This window comes from Glycine soja, chromosome 3 (genome assembly GCF_004193775.1).
Source record: "Glycine soja cultivar W05 chromosome 3, ASM419377v2, whole genome shotgun sequence".
Lineage (NCBI taxonomy): Eukaryota > Viridiplantae > Streptophyta > Magnoliopsida > Fabales > Fabaceae > Glycine > Glycine soja.
The window spans coordinates 27,709,059-27,728,525 of NC_041004.1; the positions used below are offsets into that span (position 1 = coordinate 27,709,059).

Here is a 19,467-nt window from a genome sequence, read left to right on the forward strand (position 1 = left end):
AGGGTGAACTCATAAACACAGGGGTGCAGAAGGAAATAATACTCAAAAGAAAGGTAAAAAAGCCCACCTATTTGAAGGATTTCGTCTGAAGGAATCTAGTGAGAATTTTGCAGCTCACGCAATCTTCCACAATCCTCCTGCTGATGCTGCATATCTGAGGGGAAGCAGCCATAACAGAATTAGTTATGTAATATTCCTAGGATTATACCAATTCTAGAAGCAAATTATTCCTTCCTAGGATCTATAAATACTATGTAAATAACAGAAGGATTAATAATGAAAAAGCTGGGAATTCCTTATCTTACATCTTCTTCTCTTGGTCTTCCTTTCTTGCTCTGGAGGAGCTGAACCTCTAAATCAGCCACATTCATAACACTCCTTGTAGTCCTTGTCAGCACCACCCTGAGTGTAAGTTACCTAGCTGGGTTTAAAGTCAGCAATTGTAGCAGTAAAAGTTAATGACACGACAATATTATGATAGACAATTAAGTACAAGCAAAAAAGTTAGTTATCAAATGTTAAGTGAAACAAAAAGCAGAGAGAAAATTAAATTCAGTATACAACTCAAGCATTAACTGAAACAATATACTGTTCAAGGCACACGGCCACATTGAAGGGCTGGATAGGAAATTGTTCAAGCTGAGAGAAAATTAAATTAAATATACAACTCAAGTTATCTAAACAATGTACTGTTCTCAGCAGACAAATAAAATTCTGGCCTACACGAAAACTGTTCCTAAGTTATCAAATTTTTTCTTGGTTCGCATTTCTTCATTTGGATAAAATAGGCCGCCCATTTATGCCGGAGTGTGGTCATGGTCTCTTCTGTTAGCGGTGATCGATCAGAAAACCACTGCACATGTATATATGAATTTATTAGTAAATGACATAGCATCAGGTAAAAAGTAATGACGTCTAATTACATTAACAAGTAAATCAATAATCAGAAACATACGTGAATCCAGTCATCCTTCAATCCACCACTTACGATGCACCATATCCATTGCATAACATAGTATCCACACTCGTAATTTCCTGTTTGAACATGACTCTACACGACATACGCACACACATTACGTTGTGAATTCAGTCAACGCAAACAGAAATGACATCCATATGGCATTTGGAATTTAAATAAACATGTACCTTTGCTTCAATCCACTGAGGCCCATGCTGAGGTGGCTTTCCCTCTGCAGTTTTGGTGACTGATTTCATTGCACTATTTTCAAAATAGAAACAAAGCATTACGATCATTGGTGGTTTGCTGTAGGAGTATTGAGGCACGGTAGAGGCAGCACTAACCTGTTTACTGCACCCTTGATGGCAGCATCCGGCTTCTTCTTCAAAGAACAAAACCAAACCACTACATTGTCGCCTGGGCACAATACAACGAGCTGCCAATGGGCCCTGAACAGGTAAAGATACTTCATTAAGTCAATATGTTAAACATTACCGTACTCGACCAACATTATTTGCTCAACTTACTGGTTTAAATAAGGTGCTATGAAAATTTGTTTTCCTGCTTCCTTCAACCACCTTCCAATGTAATTTTCACACTCTTGACGTCTACTGCTTGCATTGTGGATACACTGAGGTTCAAGGAACCCATACAATGGTCCATAACCAATGCTCGCACTCCAATCATGAATAAACCTATGTAAAATTCACGGTGTCATAAAATACAGTTAATAGGTTATTTAAGGTAGCTAACTCAATTCTACAGTGTACAAATGTTTGAGCTAATATGGGTATACACTTACATAAGCCATAGCTGTAGAATGGAGATGTTTAAACACTTGTCTCCTAATATTATCTCGCTCACATCAGCGTGTGTGATGAAGAAGCCATCTTTGACATTATTGATCCCAAATTTAGCACCATCCCATGACACCTCAACAGGCCTTTGGTAAATGTCGAACAAGTTCTTCACCAACTCTCCCAATGGATCAATAACCTCAGCTGCCTTTTCCTCCTCAACAGTCTTCAATGGTGAGCTCACATCCTTCTCTGCTTCCTACAGGAGTACAAAACATTTAAAAAAGACTTACGTAAGTAACCATTTTAAATTATAGGAATTAATGTTATTACGTACCTCAGGCAAGATGGGTTTGACCAAATGTGTTGGCCATGGAACAAAACTACCTAAAGCTTCTTTGACAAACTTTATTTCTGATGTAGGGATTGGAACCTCCGCATCACCGAAAATAACTTCCACCACACTCACACGAACAACATCATTAGCATAGGGCACGTTGTGGATGGTGCCAAAACTGTCGCACCGTTTGCCCACTGCCACTAATTTGTTGGAGTTCTCAACGGTTACATGCAGGCCGACATTGTCACCATTCAACTCAGAGGGTTTTTTAGCTAATGCATTTGTCTCTGCTGCTGCACAGCTTCCCTTCGTGCTTACCCTTGCTGCTAATACTTCTATATCATTTGGCTGAAGTGGGGCTGAATGTTGTGATACAATTTGTGACAACTCCAACTTGATAGCTTCTTGTATTTGTCCTTTAAATGTGTCCATAGTGCGCTGTTTTTCCTCTTCAACCCTCCTCATCCACACCTCCTCTCTTTTAATGTTTTCTTGTTCAGCCTGTCTTTGCCATTCTTCTTTTAGGTTACCAATTATATTAGCCAACTGTTCTACAGTGATGTTTGATGAACTGGTAGACCGACGCGATGATGGACCAAAGTACTGCGTAATTGTAACCCCTGTCCCAGCCCCACGTACACGACCAGGATGCTCCGGTCTTCCAATAGCCATGTTCAAAATATCGTCACGTCCGGAAGGCACAATGCTGCCCTGCCTGCTTTGCTCTTCCAAAGAGTCCTGTTCATATAACACAAAACAAGATCAAGGCATAAAGGAAGTTGTCATTTAAAACTTTGATTTGTTTGTCAGTAACAATTAATGATAAGAGTTGCTTACAATTTTGTCAGCAATTTCTTTGGCGGCTTGAGATGTCATCTGGCCATATTGTTTTGTGCGTGCACTCTTCCATTTCTCGTGTCTAGAAATTGGTGATGGTGGGAGGTACAATGAAGGGTCCTCGGTAAATGCTGCTTGTTCTTCTCGTATCTTCCTTTTTTCAGCCATTAATTTTTTTTCTAGCAGCTCATAGCCTCCCCTAGACAACAGGTGCGGAGAGTCATTATACTTTTGAATTTCTTGTGCCTTTTTCCGTATCCCCTTGAAATCAAAAAATAAGCATTTGTCAACTATGATGCAAAACATTTATTCCAAGGAAAAGCATTAACAGTTTGTAACATACTCAAAACATTAAAACTGGAAATAACCTGCCAGGTAGGGGTTTGCCTCATTTTTGCAAACTCGGCCCAATCTTTTTCATTAATGCCATATTTAACCAAAGGATCATCTTTTGCTTGGCCGTCAGTGTTACCATACACATATTTAGTTGTCAACGCCGACTTAAATTGCCTCCAACGCGTTGCCACAGTTGACATCACCTTCTTTTTGGCATTATCACCCTCGGGGATGTCGAATTTTGCCTACAAAACATGTGTGTCAAACAAAAAAGCATAAACATGAATGTGTGTAACAAATATTAAATGACCAGCATGAGGGACTTACCAATATGTCATCCCATATCATGTTCTTCAGTGTTTCAGGTACATCATTCCAGCTAGCGTGAACAATTGGAATCTTGTCTCGTGCCACAACTCCAAGGTAACTGTGAAACTGATCCTTGTGAGGTCCGGATCCTCTACCAGTCGCTGGATTCACACTGACTGTTGCCCTTGCTTGCTCCAATGTTCTTGCTGTCAACCTTCTTAGCCGAGTGGCTTGTCTAGTTTTCCTAGACGTCCCATCAGAAGGAATCTCGGACTGTGTGGGAGATGGAGGGGGTGTCGTCATTCGAATGACCCTGCTGAAACAAAATACATGCAGTGATATGGTACCACTGATCTTGATTACCTTAGGAAATTGGGTATAAAATCCAATCACTCTCTTGATTACCTTAGGAAGCAGTAATATTTAAGCTTGATGTAGCTAACGAGGGAAAAGTATATTGAAACATTAGTACGTGTATATGTCTAATGAGATGAGGGAAAAACGAGAAAAATGAATGATGTAATGAATAATATGACGTAATAAAAAGAAAGATATAGAAAAATAATAAAATAAAAACAGAAGTAGAGAAAAAATATCATCTGTGAAATTTCAGACTACAACACACACTAAGCAAAACGACATTTCAAAAGCAAACATAATGTTGACATTACAACTATGAATTTATGGGCGGGGCTAGCTAGTTAATTAGTATTTATTTTATACTACGAAATGAGTGAAAGGAGTATTAATTTATCAAGACACATCAGACTATTATTTAATACTACTACTTTTAGAGAAAAAATATACTTATTTATTCATATAAAAATTAAAGATAAAATCAGTTTTTGTTTTTTATTATACATTTTATTTAGTTTTAAATACTTATATATTTATCATAAATGAGAATAATAATAAAGTCATAATAAAAGTAAATGAACTTAGTAAATATTATGAAAAGAAGTTATGGGGCGGGATATAAAAAGATGGAATCAATTTAGTAACCTATTTTTACTTACTGAACCTAGTTGAACCTAATTTAAATGGAGTATTTAATAATGGTGAAAGTATGAATATTTAGGCAAGAGAGTGGTTATTATAGATTAATTTAGGAAGCGGGGTGTGGGTGAGGAATAATGTCAGTTGTGTTAATGAGCGACATAAGCTGATTGGTGTCATTGGTGACACTATTGTACTCTAAGTAAATTACGCAGTTATGCAGGTTGACATTACCACTATAATGAAAGGCAGTTAGGTGTCGTTATTTTCCCATAGCCCTTCATGATGGTCATGTCTCATTGCATGTTCAACATCATCTTCCTCGGTGGCCTCAATCACAGGTATTTGGTCATTGACAGGTGGCATATCAGTCACATCAAAGGGTGGATAATGACTATAGTCGATCATATCAAATTTTCTGCCTTGTATAACCACGGACCAAGTAGGGTCAGACGGATCTTCAACATAAAAAACTTGCCTGGCCTGCACTGCCATTATAAATGGCTCATCATTGTAACCACCTTTTTTTAGGTCAACTAAGGTAAAGCCCATTTTGTCTTTGCGGACCCCTGTATTCGCATGAACCCATCGACAACTAAACACAGGAACTCTAAATTGACCGTAATCCAGCTCCCATATATCTTCAATGACTCCGTAGTACGGCATTGACGCGTTAATGGGATTGTTATCAGAAACACTACTAAAGTGAGCTGCCTCACCCTCAACACTAACCCCGCTGTTCTGCATGGTACTTCTTTCATCCTGTGACTTTGTGTAGAAAGCATAGCCATTGATATCATATCCCTGCCAGGTGGGCACATTCAGATTTGGGCCAAGGGCTAATAGTCGGAGGGTTTCGGAAGCTGTGGCATCGGAAAAAATGCACTGCCTGAACCAGTTGACAAAAGTTCTATTATGTTCCTGCAACAACCTCATCTTGTTCATTCTTGGGTTTTTAGCTGACAATTGGTTTTTGTGAGAATGTAAGTACGACATCACCTCTGCTGTGTTGTTTAACACATATAAATGCGCTTGGGACAGCCTTTGCAAATTCATGGTGACAACATCAAATCCTCGAGTTCCCCTACCTTGACTCGAGGGTTGATGCCGATTTTGAGGAACACCGACTGGTTGTGCGTTAGTTATATAATTTGATGAAAACTCTATTGCTTCTTCAGCAACATATCTTTCAACTATGCTTGCTTCTGGACGATATTGGTTCTTTGTGTATCCTTTCAGCACCTTCATGAACCTTTCAACCGGATACATCCATCGTAAATAAACCGGGCCACACAACCTAACCTCACGAACCAGATGAACAATTAAATGGATCATTATGTCAAAGAATGAGGGGGGGAAATACATCTCCAATTCACAGACAATAATGGCAGCTTCATTCTCCAAAATATCCAACTGCGATGGGTCAATAACCTTGCTGCATATAGCATTAAAGAAAAAACACAAGCGAGTGATGGTATTACGAACTTTTTCAGGCAAGATTCCACGAATGGCCACTGGTAAAAGTTGTTGCATTAGTACGTGGCAATCATGGGATTTCAGGCCAATCAATTTCAATTCCTTAATTGACACAAGCCTCTTCATATTTGAAGAGTATCCTTGAGGAACTTTGACATTTGCTAGACATTGACAAAAACTTTTTTTCTCAGCTGTGGACATTGTGTAACATGCTGGGGGCAAATATGTCCTAGCACCTCGTAAAACTGGATGTAGTTGCTCCCGTATACCCAACTCAACCAGATCCTGTCGAGATTTTACACCATCCTTTGTCTTCCCCTTAATGTTAAGGAGGGTGCCAATCAAACTATCACACACATTCTTCTCCACATGCATAACGTCCAAACAATGCCGAACATCCAGATTGCACCAATATGGGAGATCGAAGAATATTGACCTTTTTTTCCAAATGTTCTTCGCAGACATGTCCTTTTTTTGTGTCTTACCAAAGGTAGTTTCTATGTCTCTGACCCTTTGGTAAACATCATGAGCAGATAATGGTTCAGGCGCTATTTCAACCTCATTATCTCCATTAAACGCCTTCTTCAAACGCCGATATGGGTGATTTCGGCTTAAAAATCTTCTGTGCCTTGTATACATTGTCTTCTTCCCATGGGTTAGTTGGATGTAACAAGTATTTTTTTCACAAATAGGACATGCATGGTGTCCTTTGACACTGTATCCGCTCAAATTACCATAAGCGGGAAAATCGTTAATCGTACAGAAGAGCATTGCACGCAAGTTGAATGACTGTTTAGCATTTGCATCATACACTTCAACCCCATCAACCCACAGTTTGGTCAAGTCTTCTATCAAAGGAGCCAAGTACACGTCAATATCATTTCCGGGTTGTTTTGGACCAGCTATCATCATAGAGAGCAACATATATTTGCGCTTCATGGACAACCATGGAGGAAAGTTGTAAATCATTAATAATACCGGCCACGAACTATGATTGGTGGTCAAGTTACCAAAGGGATTCATTCCATCTGAGGCAAGCGCAAGCCTTAGGTTTCTAGGCTCTTGTGCAAAAGATGGATACAAGGAGTCAAATGTCTTCCATTGTGTACAATCAGCGGGGTGCCTGATCATACCATCCATTCTTCTTTCATCTATATGCCACCTTAAGTATTTAGAATCTTGTACACTCGCAAACAACCGCTTCAACCTAGGTATTATTGGCAAATACCAACAAACCTTTGCTGGACGACTACTAGCGGTGGTTGAACCTTCAGTACCTTCCCCATCGTTGGCCTTGTACCGTGAAAGTCCGCAAGTGGGGCAGAATCGCATATCCAGAAACTCATTTCTGTAGAGAAGGCAATCATTCGGACATGCATGGATTCTTTGGTACTCCAAGCCTACGGGACATAATATCTTTTTCGCCTCGTAGTGACTCTTCGGTAAGCTGTTATGTTCAGGAAACATATTTTTCAATAACAAAACCAACTCTGTGAAGCTTTTGTCACTCCACCCGAATCGAGCCTTTAGGTTAACCAAAGCTAGCACAGCTGATAACCTAGTAAAGCTTTTGCATCCAACATACAATGGCGTATGCGCATCTGTTTGAAGAGCATCGTAAATATCTGCATGACATTCCCGAAAGCCCTCTTGCCCAAGATCACGTATCATGTCTTCCATGAGATCTCCGCTTTGTAGATCAACCGGATGAGGTGGACATGTTGCTGTATGACCAACCAACTCACCATGCCATATCCACTTTGTGTACGTCGGGCTAAAGCCATCACATATCAGATGCGATCTAATGTCATCCAACGAATGACGCCTCCCGTTGACACATTTAACACAAGGGCAGAAAAAGTTGCCATCTGTGGTTGCTGAATGTATTTCGGCAAATGACAAAAACTCTTCAACTCCATGTTGATAAGCTTCGCTTATGCGAGGTGCTGTAATCCAAGATCGGTCCATGCTCAGTGTTGTCTAATACAGAGCATGATGATGGGAGGCAGAACAACAAATGTTGTATATAAGATAAGAAGCTGCAATTCGTCCTTTGCAATCACAGCTTTCCTAAGCCAAATGAACAAACAAACAACGAAATTTAAAAAATGGAGAAAAGGTTTAAGAATAACAATGTCCAAGCAAATGTTAGGACTTATTGGAAAAGAACATGGTAGGGAAGAATGAACATATAATAGGGGAATGAGGTCCATAGCATCAACTTCATATCAGATGAAAAGAAGAGAGGGACGGGGGAAATTTAAGCCAAAAACGAGAAAGAGAGGAAATGGATCTACCATATTTACATTTCGTAATGGATTGGAGATATTAGACCTTATATTCATCTAATTATAGAGTGTTGGTAGTGCCAACATATCAGCCATGGCTCAAGGATTGTGTTGTTATTTGTCCTTACAAGAGATGAAACAAGCGACCAAGAATTTTGATGAGTCAAATGTGATAGGGGTAGGAGGGTTTGGAAAGGTTTACAAGCGTGTTATTGATAATGGGTTCAAAGTGGCTATCAAAAGATCGAATCCGCAATCAAGGTCATGTTAGTACACCCTTGAAAGGTAGCTTTGGATACTTGGATCCTGAATATTTCAGGACGCATCAATTGACCAAGAAATCAGATGTGTACTCATTTGGGGTTGTTTTATCTGAGGCACTTTATTTGAGAAAGGTAGCTTTGGATACTTCAATTCACACTTATAAGATAGGAGTTATGCTAGTGTCCTTAACCATATCAATTACAACCAACAATAAATTGAAATTTAATTTTTTAATCCAAGTTGCATACTGCTGATTATAAGAAAATTAAACACAAAGCTACCAAATTTATTATTTTTCAATATCACATGAACTATACTTAAGCACATAATATACTTTGAAATCAAATTCAAGTCAATGCTCTCATATCAGAATCAACCCAGAAAAAAATAAAGCAAAACAGCTTGTTCATAGAAAATACTATTATCATGATTAAATACAGGATTTTCTGGGACCAGGAGTTCAATTTCCACTTCATATTAGATCAGAGCATATATAACAAGAAAAAAAAAGCTAAAATATTGTCAAAAAGCAACTTATTAAAAAGGTAGTAATTATTTGCTATGTTTAGATATTTAGCGAACTGTATATACCTATATGGTCTTATATATAGCTTGTCCTAAGCACTGGTTAATGAGGAGAGTTATGTAATAATCACCTCAATACTCAATATCAAATTCAAGAGTCAATTGGATTGCTCTGATTAGTCACATTTGTGGGCTTCGTCCATGTCGTTGGATTCACATAGCTAAACTGGCATTCTTCTGCAGGTTTACAGCATCCAGACTGCACAAAACATCCAACAAATTAATGCAAAATCCACAAGGTGTCCAAAATTAAGCATAACATATTGTGTGTCACAATGAAATTCAATCGTAAGACATCCATTAAGTAAAGCCGTCACAATAATTTGCACTTATTATGATTAAACAAATAAATCTTGTACATTGTATAACAGTATATCAATACTATCATATAAGAACATCCTAGTAATATATGAATCATTCATAATTTTATACATCCATTAATATCTTGGTATTTCTGTTCTTATTTTTCTTTTTTTTACTCTTTCTAGTTGTTAAAGGTATTAAATAGTATTTTGTTTTTAAATGCAAAGATAATTTATATTAATAAAAAGTACCAGAGGTACTTCAAGATATACATAGAAGGAATCCTGTACTAGCAGGAACAAAAACAAACAATATGGAGTATCATGTCTGGAGAACTGCTTTTTGAGGACAAGTTCTCTGATTCAGTTATCTCCATTGTGTGCTATAAAACATATGGACATAGTGAGCATGATATCCTCTCAGCCTTTCAGCTTTCAATTTTAAAAATTCTCCTATATTTTGGTTTTCAGATGGTTGCTAATCTTAAAGTGTATTATTTGGTTGTATAGGTTTTAAAGCAGAAGAGGAAAACCAATACAAGCATGACTCATCTCAGGGTGCATGGCTTGGATCACTTGAAGGACTGTTTTATATGTGCTGGTTATGAGTGTGAAGAGTCTTGCAGCTATAGAATCTGAAGCTAACTAGATGCCCACAATACCTGATAAATACTGAGGTAATAGCATATATCTATATATACTCACATGAAGGTAATCAAATAGCTTGTAGATATATACTCATAGCAAAATTCCCTGTTAAAGGCTCTTTTGGGGATTAAAGCTGATACTAGCAGTAGCACACAACAGAGATGACCAATACTTTGTAGAATTAGATAATTATTAAAATGTATAGCTCATGCCAAGCCAATCTGTTTCAATTTCCACCTAGAATTTATAATTGCTTATAGGTGATAATAAGAAATTATTTTTTCTGTCTAGCTTATTATTCTTCCTTAAGGTTAATTTGTTGCTGACTGTTCTTTTTGTAACCATGGCAGCTTCATTGAGCAGGTACATTAAAATTTTTATAAACCTTTTCACGTTAAGGATTTTATCCTTGCTATCAAGTGTCTATAGAGTAGGCTTGTTCTTTTCTTTTATGGTTTTTTAATTGAATTTTACTTTCCAAACATTTGATGCAATTCTATTTCTTAATCTTTGTTTAAAACAATCCTCTTTAAAATCCAATTGGTGAATAAATCTTAATTGACCCATTTTTGGTAAAAACAACTTTCATGTTTCTATCATTTGTAAATGCTCAAAATCATTGTCCTCTCTTATTTGGTTAGCAAGTTCATAAATCCAGACTTAAGAGTAGCTGGAATGCGACACCTTTCTGTTTTTGACCACACACTATACCTCTGCATATGTAAAGGATTTACAAAAAAACCAAAATATTGTTCTGGTGATATTGTGGTTAATTAACTGGTTAATTAAGTAACCTCAAAAAAGATATTATGGTTAACAAGTTAAGTGCTTAATTACCAAAATATTGTCCACCATCACCACCACAACAACAATAATACTAATTATATTATTATGCTTTCAATTCTCTTCTACCTGAGTTTTTTCCTTCATGAAAACAATCGAAATTGGAGAAATAATAGTTGTGAAACATGCTTTAAACATTAGAGTTATTACCTGTTCTATCAAACTCGACTCAGATTGGCTTGGGAATCAATCAACTAATCAATTTAAATCACTAAATGAATCAGCCATGTCATAGATCCAATGTGATTCCATTTGACTCTACAAGTTTAGAGGTTAAACCAGTGACTTGTTGACTCAGCTGGTTATGCACTTGGGTTTTTTTTTTTTATCAATTTATAGCTAACATTATTCTTACAATGTGGTTCTTTTTGGAATAAAAGATTATATATTAGAGAAATATTAATATTGTGTGAAGGTGATGGTGACAATGGAAATGATTGATAGCTAGCTATTGTGTGAAGCAAAGCCTTTAAATTTATGGCCATGATACTATTGTTTCACTGTGGAAGTTTTTTTTTTTTGTTCACTTCTGCTGTAACAGAAAAAGAGATTAACACTAAAGAAAAGAATCTTGATCCTGTTTTGGGTTTGAATGCTGGTACCTATACAAATAAAACTAAATGCTTATGAAAATCTAGTTATAAGATGTAATGATGCATACATTTGCAAATTTTGATACTTGATGTCATTCTTTTGTTATATAATAATAACCTTTTTATTCTGGATGTGTCCTAATTTATGGTTTAATTATGTAGATTCATTATTTTTTTGACACTCAAGATTTCTTAGATATGTGTGAATTACGAAGTCGAGCTTAGTGTAATGATTTTTTTATCTCTCACTGTAGCCTATCTATTCCCTAGCAGCTTAAGTCCTGAGATTCTAGAAGGTTTACTAAGATCAGGTTTGCAATGATACGGCATGTAGATGTCACAATGGATCAGGTTTGGGGATGGCTTTCATGTCTGCAAGGTAAGAATCTCTTGGAGGTTGTTTTTGGATAGACTCCCCACTAGGGGAAATTTGTCCACAAGAAGCATTCCTATTCAGGATATTACGTGCCCTCTTTGTGGCTGTCAGCATGAGGAGGCTGGGCATCTTTTCTTCCACTGCAAAATGACTAAGGGGCTGTGGTGGGAATCCATGAGATGGATCCGGGGTATAGGAGCTCTTCCAGCTGATCCGGCTAGCCATTTTATTCAATTCTGTCATTACTACCATGGCGTCCTTGGAGAATTGCTTACATCTGGTTTCTGAACAGATTAACAGACTATGTATATGTACGCTTATGGTGAATGTGGGAAGTATTGCTGATCGCTCCAAGGCAAAAAAGGGTATGTTCTAGATTTTATTTGTCAAGTTCATGTTTTATGTTCTGACTTTGTTTTACATATATCAAGAATTGCTTTTCTGGGATCAAACCGCCAAAGGCATTGTCGGAGAGGTTGAGAAGTTTAAGGTTTGTCATTTTACCAATTAGCTGAGGTAGTTCACCGGAGATAACATTGTTTGAGAGGGAAAGTACATGAAGTTCAGAAGAGTTGAAGATAGTGTTGGGTAGATAGCCATTGAGGAAGTTGTTGGAAAGATCAATGTGGCGAAGGTATTGGATCAAGCCTAAGTCTTCAGAAATGGAACCCAAAAGCTGGCTATTGGGAAGGGCCAAGCTAGTTACTCTGAAAAAGTCAGGGGTACCAGGGGCTCCAATTTCACTGCATGCATGCAACACCATGCCATGAACAAGGTGTTACATCGTCGTAGTTCCAGTTCTTTAAGACTGATAATGGGTCGCTGAGGATGGAGTATTTGAATTTAAGCAGGTGAATCCCATCAAAGTTAAGAGGTGTAACAAATTGAGATGTAACAGATTGAAGAAGTAGAAGAAGGAAGGATATGGTTACCAAGTACAACTTGTTTGTTTTGTTCACCAAATCTTTTGATCAGTTTGGTGCTTTGGGGGGTTAGAGAATTAGTCGCAGAACTTTTGGGGTAGGTAGAATGTGTTAGAGTGTGGCAGGCAAACAGGCTGTATGTGAGAGCACGAAAAATGATTAAATGAGGGTACTGAGAAAATGAAGGAGGAATTGGATTGATTTTGTACAGAGAAAGTGGCTGCAGAAAGAAAAGATAATTCTCTTTTGGATGGAAGTGTCCAAGACAGCACAAATACATCAATAACTAAAACTACTGCAACTCTTTTGGATTGCTACAATCCTCCTTACATAGATTATGATCATGCCCATGCGAGTCATAATAGGGAAAGTTCCTCACAACTAATAATTCCCAGCTCGGTTGTTCAGGTTGATGGCTCTTATATTCGCTCAACAATGGATGCAAAGAAAGCAAGATTTGAAAGTAACACTGGGAAGAGCTTCTAGGTAGACAAGCAGTGACAATGATTTACAGCATGTCCTCCATATTGTTTCCATTACTAATTGAGTAATAGTATTTATATGTGAAATTAGACTGAAGGAAATCCAAGGGTTGGAAAAATATAGGTTTTTCCTTGAATTATTGAGATCAATATGGCGCAGGCATGATGGACTTTCCCATAATTGACCCTGGTTGAAGTTGAGAGACAAGCAAGAAGGTATATATATTTGCGCTACTGTAGTTTGATTTTAATTTTAGGGTACATGTATATTCGTTAAATGTGTTTATACTTTATAGATATTACAATACGTGGTAGGGTTATCGTTTATTGACAACTCTTCAGAACTGTGTCAGTCTATATATATGTTTTGTCTAGAATTGAACTTTTCACCCCCTCAATCCTGAAAAAATTGTTGAGATGTTTCATTATTATTATTTTAATTTGCTGAGATGTCTCAAAGTGGACATGTTGATGTTTCATTATAAATAATTCGAGTTTATTCAATTACAGACATAACTAAGGATGGAGACAGCAAATCTAAAGCTCAAATTAAACATAGGGGGTTTCATGAAGTTCAGTGTACTAACTTGCACAATAGACCAAACGATGCTCAACGAAACTGATAATGTGGCACAGGATGACACCACTGATGAAGGATGGCAGCAGGCCGTTCCCGAAGCTCGTCTTTGGATTTTAAACCCCACTGAAACGCAAAAAAATAAAATTACAAGCCATAGCTGCAGATTACATAAGAACCTAAACAAAAATCATAGTTTCTGTCACAAAACACACAATGTATCTTACCTTATGGAACCACCTTATCTTCCTTAAACACTATGATGTACACCACGATGAAGACAACCAACAACAACAAAGGGCCTGAGACGACAAGGAAGCAGAATCGTCAAATGAATGAAGGAATATAACACATGCAAATGAAGGGATAGACAAAGAAGACCTAAATGCAGGCTTACCTTTGTCGGCGGCGGCTGCAAACGGAACAACAGGCAACGGACACGAGATGCTGTTTGTCGGAGACGAAGCTCTTTGTCGGAGAAGAAGGTCTGTGTAGCTAGGGCGCCAAAGTAAGGGCAAGTAGTCGAAAAATGGAGCAAAGAAGTGATACGGCGCGCCAAAGTAAGAGAAAGTAACAAGCACGTGCCGTAAACGTGATACAATTTGGGATACAATGACGGGTCCTAGAAAAGACCGTCTTTGAATGACGCCCGCCACGTGTCTGTACAAAACATACAACGACGGCTCTTCTAACAAACCCGTCTTTGTATGTTGACGCATTAAATACGAAGACGGGTCTAGGGCAAGACCGTCTTCGTAACTAAATGACGAAGATGATTACGTGTTTATACTGTAACCATACAAAGACGGCTTTTGGCCAAAGACCGTCTTTGTACTTTAATGGCTCCAATCACGTGGCCTCCACGTGAAACCATTAACGATACAAAGTCGGGTGTTCGAGAGGACCGTCGTGGTACTTGAACGCCTCCAATCACGTGGCCTACACGTGAAACCACCAACAATCCAAAGACGGGTATCTGGATACAACCGTCTTTGGATTTTGAATCCTCAAATCACGTGGCTGGCACGTGAAAGTACTTTAAAAACAAAGACGGTCTCACCAGACCACCGTCTTTGTATTCTGGTGGGCCGACTCAGGTGGTTGCCCCGTGCTACCATTAACGATACAAAGACGGTTATTCACCAAAAACCGTCTTTGTAACTTACCCACCTAATTACGAAATGCCACAACAGCTGGATGTCTACGACGGGTAACGGCAAACGTCGTCGTTCTCATGCGCTTAATTACAAACATGCCACCGATTCACCTTCTACGACGGTTCTTTGCAACCGGCGTAGAAGTCCTGACGTAGAAAGCTGATTTTGTAGTAGTGGCATGAATATCATGACATTTTGAGGACTTCCTTGGTGCCTAAAATATGTAAGCCAACATCCGTGATGGGAGAATTTTCATGGTCAAACCATTTTAACTGGAAATATATGGGCTTTTGAAGCTAATAAAGGAATAGCTTAAGGATGAATGATTTAAGTAAAAGATAAAAAGTGGTCAAGCATTGGATACGAAGTATAAGCTTAAGGTTAAATTAGACCAACTGTGGAGCAAAATAAAAATAGCAAGGGTTAAAAAATGATTACCATATAAGTAACTGAATTATGATATGGCTCTTAGGAGCTTATTCTTGAGCTTCTTGCAGTTTTGCTGCCTATATATTTACCATGACTATCACTTACTAATTTATTTTGTGGCATCACTCAAATCATCGTGGTTGTAAGAGCAACGTATTTCTTGTGTTCACACACAAATCCTAGAGGCGGGTTGTGGCTTAAGCTTAGAAGTTTGGTCCCTCATATATTTCAAGGGATTGTTGTTCAGTGGATATTCAGATGGATCAATCAAGGCAAGGATCATATGGGAGGTCCCAAAAGCATACAAAGGTCTAATTCAAAATTAAGCATTCTTAATGATTATCATAAGCATAACATGAAATTATTAATGGTGTGGACATGCATTATAGATTCTACCTCACACATAATTCTAGCATACCTTCCTCAATTTGGAGATTGGGTTGATTAACCAAGAGTTGCTGAAGTGCACCAAGATCACTGTCACTGCAATGAAGTTAATGCAAAGTGATCAATACAGCACAGGATGAAACATTGGACACCAACAAATGTTGATCAACCAAAAGCATGCAAAGGTCTAATTCAAAATTAAGCATTCTTAATGATCATCATAAGCATAACATGAAATTATTAATGGTGTGGACATGCATTATAGATTCTACCTCACACATAATTCTAGCATACCTTCCTCAATTTGGAGATTGGGTTGATCAACCAAGAGTTGCTGAAGTGCACCAAAATCACTATCACTGCAATGAAGTTAATGCAAAGTGATCAATACAACACAAAATGAAACATTGGACACCAACAAATGTACAAGCATTGGAAAATGAAAGGCAAGCATCATGTATAAAGTACATGATAAATCTTGCTATCTCTGTGTATATAGAAATGAATACAAATGCAAATGATGTGTGATTCAAAGGTGTTTTGATGATAACAATGATGATGACAACAAAAGATGATGACAAAGGTGATGAACAAAAAGCTCAAAGATCAAAGAACAACTCAAGTGAATCAAAGAACATCTCAAGTGAATCAAGAGCAAGTCAAGAGTTCAAGAATCAAGGAGAATTCAAGAATGAAGAAGAAAGCCTAGAATCAAGAATCAAGATCAAGATTCAAGACTCAAGATTCAAGAATGAAGAAAAGACTCAATCAAGATAAGTATTAAAAAGTTTTTTCAAAACTTTGAATAGCACTTGAGTTTTTGACAAAACCTTTACCAAAGAGTTTTTACTCTCTGGTAATCGATTACCATATTGTTGTAATCGATTACCAGTAGCAAAATGAGTTTGAAAAAGTTTTCAAACTGAATTTACAACGTTCCAATTATTTTCAAAAGGCTGTAATCGATTACAATGTTTTGGTAATCGATTACCCGTGCCCTTGAACGTTGAAATTCAAATTTAAATGTGAAGAGTCACATCCTTTCACTCAAAAGCTTTGTGTAATCGATTACACTTATTTGGTAATCAATTACCAGTGACTGTTTCTGAAAAATCAAAAGATGTAACTCTTCAAAAAGGTTTTGAATTTTTCAAATGGGTTTTAAGTTTTTTTTAAAAGTTATAACTCTTCTGAATGGTCTTCTTGACCAGACATGGAGAGTCTATAAAAGCAAGGCTTTGTTTTACATTTCAAAAAATCTTGAACAATTATTTTCATACAATCCTTTACAAGCCTTGAATCTCTTTGAACTTCTTCTTCTTCTTTGTACCAAAAGCTTTATGAAGTTTTCTGGTTTTCCAAACCTTGAAAACTTGTGCTATTCATCCTTTTCATTCTCTTCTCCCTTTGCCAAAAAGAATTCGCCAAGGACTAACCGCCTGAATTCTTTTTGTGTCTCTCTTCTCCCTTTTCCAAAAGAACAAAGGACTAACCGCCTGAATTCTTTTGTGTCTCCCTTCTCCCTTGTCAAAGAATTCAAAACGACACAGTCTGAGAATTCTTTTGATTCTTTCCTTTCCCTAATACAAAAGTGTTCAAAGGACTAACCGCCTGAGAATTCTTTTGTATCCCCATTCACAAAGTATCAAAGGTTTAACCGCCTGAGATCTTTGTCTTAACACATTGGAGGGTACATCCTTTGTGGTACAAGTAGAGGGTACATCTACTTGGGTTTGACTGAGAACAAGAGAGGGTACATCTCTTGTGGATCAGTTCTAGTGGAGGATACATCCACTAGGTTCAAAGAGAACAAGGAAGGGTACATCCCTTGTGGATCTTTGCTTGTAAAAGGATTTTTACAAGGTTGAAAGAAATCTCAAGGACCGCAGATCGCTTGGGGACTGGATGTAGGCACGGGTTGTTGCCGAACCAGTATAAAAACTCTTGTGTGTTTGTTTCCTTCTTCCCTACTCTTTTACTTTTCGTTGTGCATTTAATTTCCGCTTTTACTTTCTGTTAAGTTTCTCTTCTACTCCTCATTCTCTTAACAATTTAGTAAAAGCCTTAAAAGAGTAATTTTTAATTAGTAAAGGTATAGGAATAATTAATTCAACCCCCCCCCCTTCTTAATTATTCTGAGGCCACAAAAAAAATGTAGCTAGCTAGCTTTCTATGTCTCTATGTGCCAAAAACTAAATGTCTCTATGTCTCAGAGAGAAGATCATATTCATAATCAATGAAGACAACTACAAACAAACCTTGTAGCTAGCTAGCTTTCTTCTCTTTAATTAAAGTCAATTGGAGATGAAGAAGAACAACAAGATAGAGCAAACCTTATGTTGTAGACATGGTTGGTTAGAAGAAAAGAAAAAAGATGATTTGGTTAAAAGAGAGTAGAATTAGAGTAATAGAAGCAAGCAGAAGATGAAGGAGAGAGAGAGAGAGAGAGAGCTTTGGAGGTGGATTTTGGTAGTGAAGCACTAAACATGAGCTGCTTATAGAGGTGGTGTGGGAGGACAAAAAAGTAGATTTTAACAGACAAAGAGGAATGCACAGTTCAGTTTTAGGACTCAAGCAGTTGACCAAAGGAACAAAAGCAGCAAAGTAGGTTGCCTTAGGGGAGTTTTTGCTATCCTAGAAATTACATCAAAACATTCAAACATTGCAGCAACACCAGCAATCAATGCATTGCAGTTCACACACCTAAACTGGTATCAAACATTCAAAAATTGAAGAAATGGGATACCTGAAAATTGCCCAAGAAACCAGAAAAAGCAACGTAGACAATATATGGACCAGTTTTTTGCTCAGACCCTGCCCAATCAATTTTCACTAACCCAATCAGTCACATCATACCTAAGCACCAACACACAAATCAAAAGTGAACTACTTAATTTTAGATTAGAACAAATGCACTCCAACAAAACTAGGGATGGTATAATCCTTATCAAAGGGTAACTACTCAATCCACATATGTAATCCCTTCAAACAACACTAATCTTCATAATCCTTATCAATATTGATTAACATATGTACAAAATAGTATTGTATGCCAAATATAATTGAGCAAAGAACAAATTCACATTATTCAACAGCTAGGACTTGTCAAATCATACTGAACACCCACAAAACCAATAATTTTAAATAATACCACTTCTAACCTGAAATGCCAGCATGAAATTAATATCATACAACCATATATGATTGGAAATAAGACAGCATGCCTAGATACTAGTTTCACCATCTCATGTGTCTAATGATAACAAATAAATTAAATTTTCAATAACAACGAACTGTATCATGGTTACAGTTATATATGAATGGTATGTTACACCTATGTGTTGTAGTTCCTTGCCTGCATTGCACTATAACGTAACTCATTCTCAATACCCTTGCTTTAAGAATCATTGCTATCAGCTATCATTTTTTCTTTTTCAACTTTATCTCTATTAATATTACATATCAGACTATTAGATTGGTGACTTCATTTGTAGAACTAAAGACATAGATAGTAGATAAATATTTATTGGTTGTTTATGATTATTAAGTAGCTTATTCTACGTT

At 37.3% G+C, this 19,467-nt stretch overlaps 2 protein-coding genes and 1 long non-coding RNA gene across 3 annotated transcripts; all 3 read right to left on the reverse strand.

The window, feature by feature from the left end:
* Positions 1-640: 640 nt before the first annotated feature.
* Positions 641-3,887, reverse strand: LOC114406351. Its single transcript, XM_028369039.1, has 10 exons — positions 3,596-3,887; positions 3,301-3,513; positions 2,933-3,193; positions 2,093-2,833; positions 1,761-2,014; positions 1,486-1,653; positions 1,303-1,407; positions 1,147-1,219; positions 956-1,051; positions 641-853 (listed from the first exon to the last, which is right to left on the reverse strand). Exons 1-10 carry the CDS (start codon positions 3,878-3,880, stop codon positions 737-739), a joined length of 2,313 nt encoding a protein of 770 aa, XP_028224840.1. The 5' UTR covers positions 3,881-3,887; the 3' UTR covers positions 641-736.
* Positions 3,888-4,825: 938 nt separating this feature from the next.
* Positions 4,826-8,017, reverse strand: LOC114405076. Its single transcript, XM_028367756.1, has one exon. The coding sequence runs from the start codon at positions 8,015-8,017 to the stop codon at positions 4,826-4,828; it is 3,192 nt and encodes a 1,063-aa protein (XP_028223557.1).
* A 4,372-nt stretch (positions 8,018-12,389) lies between these two features.
* LOC114406352 lies at positions 12,390-15,257 on the reverse strand. Its single transcript, XR_003665411.1, has 3 exons — positions 14,328-15,257; positions 14,158-14,232; positions 12,390-14,056 (listed from the first exon to the last, which is right to left on the reverse strand). It is a non-coding gene; the product is annotated as an uncharacterized LOC114406352 (long non-coding RNA).
* Positions 15,258-19,467: the final 4,210 nt, after the last annotated feature.

What these genes read in the sequence shown, in the direction of transcription:
- LOC114406351 (XM_028369039.1), bottom strand. Translation starts at nt 3,880, where the DNA reads ATGACGACACCCCCTCCATCTCCCACACAGTCCGAGATTCCTTCTGAT. An exon ending in ATAGCACCTTATTTAAACCA is followed by an intron (nt 1,408 to 1,485) that starts GTAAGTTGAGCA and finishes TTACCTGTTCAG; the next exon opens with GGCCCATTGGCAGCTCGTTG. An exon ending in ATCAAGGGTGCAGTAAACAG is followed by an intron (nt 1,220 to 1,302) that starts GTTAGTGCTGCC and finishes TTTTGAAAATAG; the next exon opens with TGCAATGAAATCAGTCACCA.
- LOC114405076 (XM_028367756.1), bottom strand. Translation starts at nt 8,017, where the DNA reads ATGGACCGATCTTGGATTACAGCACCTCGCATAAGCGAAGCTTATCAA.